Source organism: Mandrillus leucophaeus, unplaced genomic scaffold (assembly GCF_000951045.1).
Source record: "Mandrillus leucophaeus isolate KB7577 unplaced genomic scaffold, Mleu.le_1.0 Scaffold305, whole genome shotgun sequence".
NCBI lineage: Eukaryota > Metazoa > Chordata > Mammalia > Primates > Cercopithecidae > Mandrillus > Mandrillus leucophaeus.
Genome location: NW_012103199.1, coordinates 1,204,339 through 1,208,991, shown reverse-complemented (window position 1 = coordinate 1,208,991; position 4,653 = coordinate 1,204,339). Strand labels below are relative to the sequence as shown.

The 4,653-nt window shown below is 65.5% G+C and overlaps 2 protein-coding genes across 2 annotated transcripts in view; both read right to left on the bottom strand.

Moving 5' to 3' along the window:
• The window catches only part of TMEM52 (transmembrane protein 52), a 2,656-nt gene extending 1,943 nt beyond the window's left edge, over positions 1–713 (bottom strand). The window contains exon 1 of the mRNA XM_011987252.1: positions 288–713. Coding sequence (XP_011842642.1) covers positions 288–713 — 426 coding nt within the window. The remainder of the gene's footprint in view (positions 1–287) is intronic.
• A 1,791-nt stretch (positions 714–2,504) lies between these two features.
• CFAP74 (cilia and flagella associated protein 74) overlaps positions 2,505–4,653 on the bottom strand; it is a 90,807-nt gene continuing 88,658 nt past the window's right edge. Inside the window, exons 34-38 of the mRNA XM_011987251.1 lie at positions 4,326–4,480; positions 3,918–4,050; positions 3,536–3,696; positions 3,140–3,274; positions 2,505–2,940 (exon numbers count right to left, since the gene is read on the bottom strand). Coding sequence (XP_011842641.1) covers positions 2,839–2,940; positions 3,140–3,274; positions 3,536–3,696; positions 3,918–4,050; positions 4,326–4,480 — 686 coding nt within the window. The 3' untranslated portion in view covers positions 2,505–2,838. The remainder of the gene's footprint in view (positions 2,941–3,139; positions 3,275–3,535; positions 3,697–3,917; positions 4,051–4,325; positions 4,481–4,653) is intronic.

Below are 4,653 nucleotides of genomic sequence, written 5' to 3'. Positions count from 1 at the left end.
CGCCCGCCGGGCACCGCCCAGTGCAAGCCCCGTTCCTCGCAGGCCCCGCCCACAGGGACACACGCCCACAGGACGCCCCACGCAGCGTAAACCCCACCCGCAGGTCCCCGCCCAGAGCAAGCCTCTTTCGCCACAGGCCCCGCCCACAGGAGGCCTCGCCCACGGGACGCCCCCACTCGCTGGACCTCCGCTCAGTGCAAACCCCACCCACTGGCTCCACGCCCGCCATAAGCCGCGCCCACCAGACACCGCTCAACGCAATCCCCTCCCACTGGGCCAAGCCCTACGTGTTCAGAGGGTTTGTCCGCCCCAAGCCCTGCTTCGCAGCTCCACCTGGCCCAGAGTCGCGAGGCGACGGTAGGTCTCGCCCTCAGCCCGGGCATGGCGCCTTCACCCCGGCCGGCCGAGCGTAGCCTGCTCTGGCGCTGATCTGGGCGTGGCCCGGGAACCCTCGGGAGCTGGCCTGGAAAGTCGTGGCTGCCTTGGGTGTGGTCCCTCGGGTCCAGTCTTGCAGGCAGGCTCCAGGTGAACTGGAGGGTCACGCCACCAAGATGCTGGACGTCCCGAACGTGGTGTTTGCACACTGATTGTGGACCTGAGCTGCAGGCGCTGCCTGGGGGCTGGCCCAGGGGGCTGGAGCCTGGCCCTGGCTCTGGGCCCTTGAGGCTCTGGATGCAGACCACTTTCCCAAAGCACTTGGCCTTGGGGGCCATGCCCCACCTGGGGAATGCGGCCTCCATTCCCGAGGGCCACAGGGAGCCCAGCACCCTTTCCTCAGCCTGCAATGTCCGCTGCTCCCCGTGCAGGGGCAGGCGCGGGCCATTTCTTCCAGGGGGACCCCTGACCCTTATCCCTCTGGCACCAGGCCAGGGGCCCTGTTAGGCTCTTGCTGCTCTCTGCTCCCCGTGCGACTAGCAGCACACCGTCCGCCGGGCCGTCAGGCTAAGGGAGGTGGTCACACAGCAAAGGGCAGGGTCCATCTTACTGCAGGAGGAGCACACACCCCTTGCTCAGAACTGTTCCACATGTGGGCGCTGCTCAGTGTGCCCCACCCCTACAAGGGCAGTGACCCTGGAGGGCAGGGCCTCCTCTGCGTGGCTCTTCTGCCCATACCTGCCCCTTCACTGCATCACTCCTTCCATTTTCGGGCTCTGCCTGAAGTTGCCTTTCACCTCCCAGGGCCTGTGCCATGGTCCTCAAGGGCCCTTCCTGCCTGCCCAGCTCTCCGGGCCTCTGGCCATTCTTCCCGCCACGTTGACCGCGCTGGTCGTGGAGGCCCAGCACGGGAGTGGGAATGGGAGTGCATGTGCACCGCACGGCCTGAGACCACAGCCCCAAGTTCCGGAAGGTGAGGGTGCGGCCCCCACACAGGACCTGGGCAGGCCTCACCACTCAGTACCAGGGGCCTGCCAGCAGGAGAGTCGGGTCAGAGTTTAGAAGACAGGGGCCTCCTCAGGAAACAGTGCCCTCCAGGAGCACCTCCTCCTGCGGCTGGGGCCGGCTTGAACCTGGTGGAACCTGGTGGAACCTGCCTTCCCCTCCCATCTGGTGTGGCGCAAGCTTGAGCCATGGCGGGTCAGTCCCAGGAAGGGCAGCAAGGGACGCATTGGACAGAAATCCTGCAAAATGCCACTGCAGGGTCAATGTCACTGGCTTGAAGTTTGGGGCAATGGCAAGTTCCTAGGCACTGTGGGCCCTGGGGGGCTGGGGGTGAGGGTAGGCAGCTCAAGACCAGCGTCCCTGAGGCCTATGCCCAGGAAAGCTCCCCGAAGCACCACCTGCTCCCCCCTGCCAGGCCAGGGAAGGCTGCATACGCTCTCCTGGTGGCTGCTGGTTGGGGTGGCACAGTGGCTGTGCTGCACTGTGACAGGAGGGCCAGGCTGGGTGGGCTCTGTGGGGACAGTGTCCAACAAGCCAGACTCCAGAGGGCAGGGTTGGGGTGGAGGCACCACTCTGAGCTCCAGGAGCATCTCACGGGCTGTGAGGGGTCTTCTCTGATGAAGGGTGGGTCAGAGCCCAGAAAGCCGAGCCCAGACTTATCTCAGATTAAAAGTAGAGACTTAAGTGCAGGAGCTGGGCCTCACCTGGCCCCTGCTGGGCGGAGGGGAGGGCATAAGTAGGCCGGGTTCCCGCCATCTGCTCACCTTTGCTTGGAGTCATCCGGGGTCCTGGGACTTGGGAAAAGTCTGGAGGTTCCCGGGGCCTGCCCTGGGCTTTGGAGCCCTGCCCTCCCCACCGCCCATGGCCTCTCGGCTCTGGGTCAGCCTCAGCTCCGGCTGCACCCCGGCCCTCTGGACTGCCTGCCTGCTGCTCAGGGCACCAGGCTTGGGGGCCCTCCTCGAATTTGCGTCAGGGTGGCCTCCCCACAGGTGTCCTGCAGGATGGCCCCGCTCCAGGAGGCCCTTGCCAGGCAAAGCGGGTTTCATGGCTGTGAGGGGAGGGGCTGCATCCCCAGGGCTCTATCCCCACTTCTCATTCAGTGCTCTGTCACCCACACTGCAGGCTGCAAGTGTTGGCCTACAAAAAGTTTATTGACAGGCTGTGGGGGGCTCTCCTGGGGGCTCTGAGGGGCTCTGGCTAGGACGGCTGTGGGCTGGCCTGGCCTTCTCGCTGGTTCTGAGTCTGGGATCTCAAGAGTGGGCGCTCTTGGATGTACCTGGGCTTGCTGGGTCCAGGGCAGCAGGAAGTGGCCGTGGCACCATGTGGAGGGTGGCCTATTGAAATCTGCCTGGCAGAGGATGGCCAGGTCCCAGGCCCTAGGGTAGTATGGCCTGGCCCTCAGCCTGGGGAGGGCTTTGAGGGTGGGCAGGAGGGCCTGAGGGTGCTCTGTGCAGAGGCTTAGGGGCTGGTCACCACCTGGGCTACAAAGATGACCTTGTAGGTCTCCTTCACATCCCCCCTTAGCTGCAGCAGGGCCGACACCATGAGTGGGTGGTCTGGCTGGAACAGGAGGGGAGGGAAGAAGAGGCCTTCAGCCAGTGGGCACCCGGGGGAGGTCTGCTGTCTTCCCGCTGCCCTGCCCACCTGACTCCCCTGGGTCCTCCGCGGCCACCTCCTCCCCTGGGATTGGGCAGGGGTACAGCCCACCCAGCCTTTGGCGTTCCCAGGGCTCGCTGGCCTGGAACCCGAAGGCACCTACATCAAAGTCCGCAGGCGGCACCCAGGAGATACTGATGGTCTTCGTCTGGCCGCGCTCCACGGAGCCCCGGGAGGGCTCAATGGAGAAACCCTTGTGCTGCAGGGATGTGACACTGTCCAGGCTGAACTCAACGGTCTGTGGGGTATGGGGCTCCTGTAGGCTGGCGACCAGGCACCGCTCCCAGCAGCAGTGGGACTAGAGCTGAGGGTGCCCAGCTCCACTCACCCTCCCAGCTCTGACCAGCAGGCTGCCCACCCCACACCTGCCACAGGAAGTCCCAGACAAGCCCGGCTGTGGGGACAATCCCAGTGAGGGGCAAGGCCAGGAGGGGGGCTGCCCAGGGCAGGGGAGGCAGAGGGGGCTGCCTAATGTCTCCAGGGGCAATGCTGTGGGCACCTTCTTTGGAGATGGTTGGGTGGTCCGGATACAGCCCACCTGCAGCTCTCGGGTGGCAGGTGGGGCTGGCATGTCTGTGTCGAACTGGATGTAGTCCAGGGTCACCAGGATGGGCCTCAGCTCCTCGGCCTCTGGAGAGGGAGGGCCTGGCCGGGAGCTGGCTGGAGGGGTGTGGCCAGGGGAGCTGCTCAGGGTCAGGCTGAGGCATGGGGTGGGGCTGCAGCGGGACTCCTGAACTCTGGTTAGCAGTGGCTCTCCTGCCTGGTTCAGGGGTAGAAGACTGGGAATCCCTGCCCCACTCCGCTGGGTCTCAGGGCCCCCGTCCACAGGGTAGGGGCACCAGGAGGCCCCGTGTCTGTTCCCTCCCCGGGGAGGGGCTCACCCTCTCTGTGCTTGGGGTCAAATACGGGGATCACCGTCAGAGACTCCACGGGCACGTCCAGGGGGTCCCCGCCCTCCACGAACATCATGTGCTCACGGGCGGCCCCTTTCAGCAGGATCTGGTGGGAGATTTTCTGGGGACAAGAAGTGGAGTGGCCTTGTCCCCAAAGCTCCGCAGCAGGGGCCCTGCTGGTGAGAGCTGGGCTGGCTCAGGGAAGGAGGCAGGGACGGCCTGGGGGCCCCATGGGGCCCTGGACTCTGGTCTCTCGACCCATGACCCTCAGTGTGGTGCTGAGTCCCCCAGCCATGGTACCCTCTGGGTCTCCAAAGTGGGGCAGTGCAGCGAAAGGCAAGGCTCTGGTTGGGGCCAGGGCCGGGCCCAGCTGAACTTGCAGAGCCAGAGCTGCACCTTTTCAAAGAGCACCACCTGGAGCCGGTCGGAGAAGTAGAGGCTCTCGTGGTCGGGGCTGAAGGTGACAGTGAAGTCCTGCGTCTTCCCGGGGTCCATGACGCCCTTGACGGGGGCCACGCTGAACACGCTCTGACCGTTGAGATTCTGCGTCCCTGCGGGTAGCGTGGGGTGCAGTTTGGCCTTCCCCACCTGCAATCACTGTTTGCCCTCCTAGCCCTGCTCCATAGAGCTCTGCACCCTGCCCACCCCCCGCACAGCCCCTGTCCTGCCGGGTGCCCCCCATGGCCTTGCACCCCCCGAAGCCCCATGGATCCAAGTGCCCCCC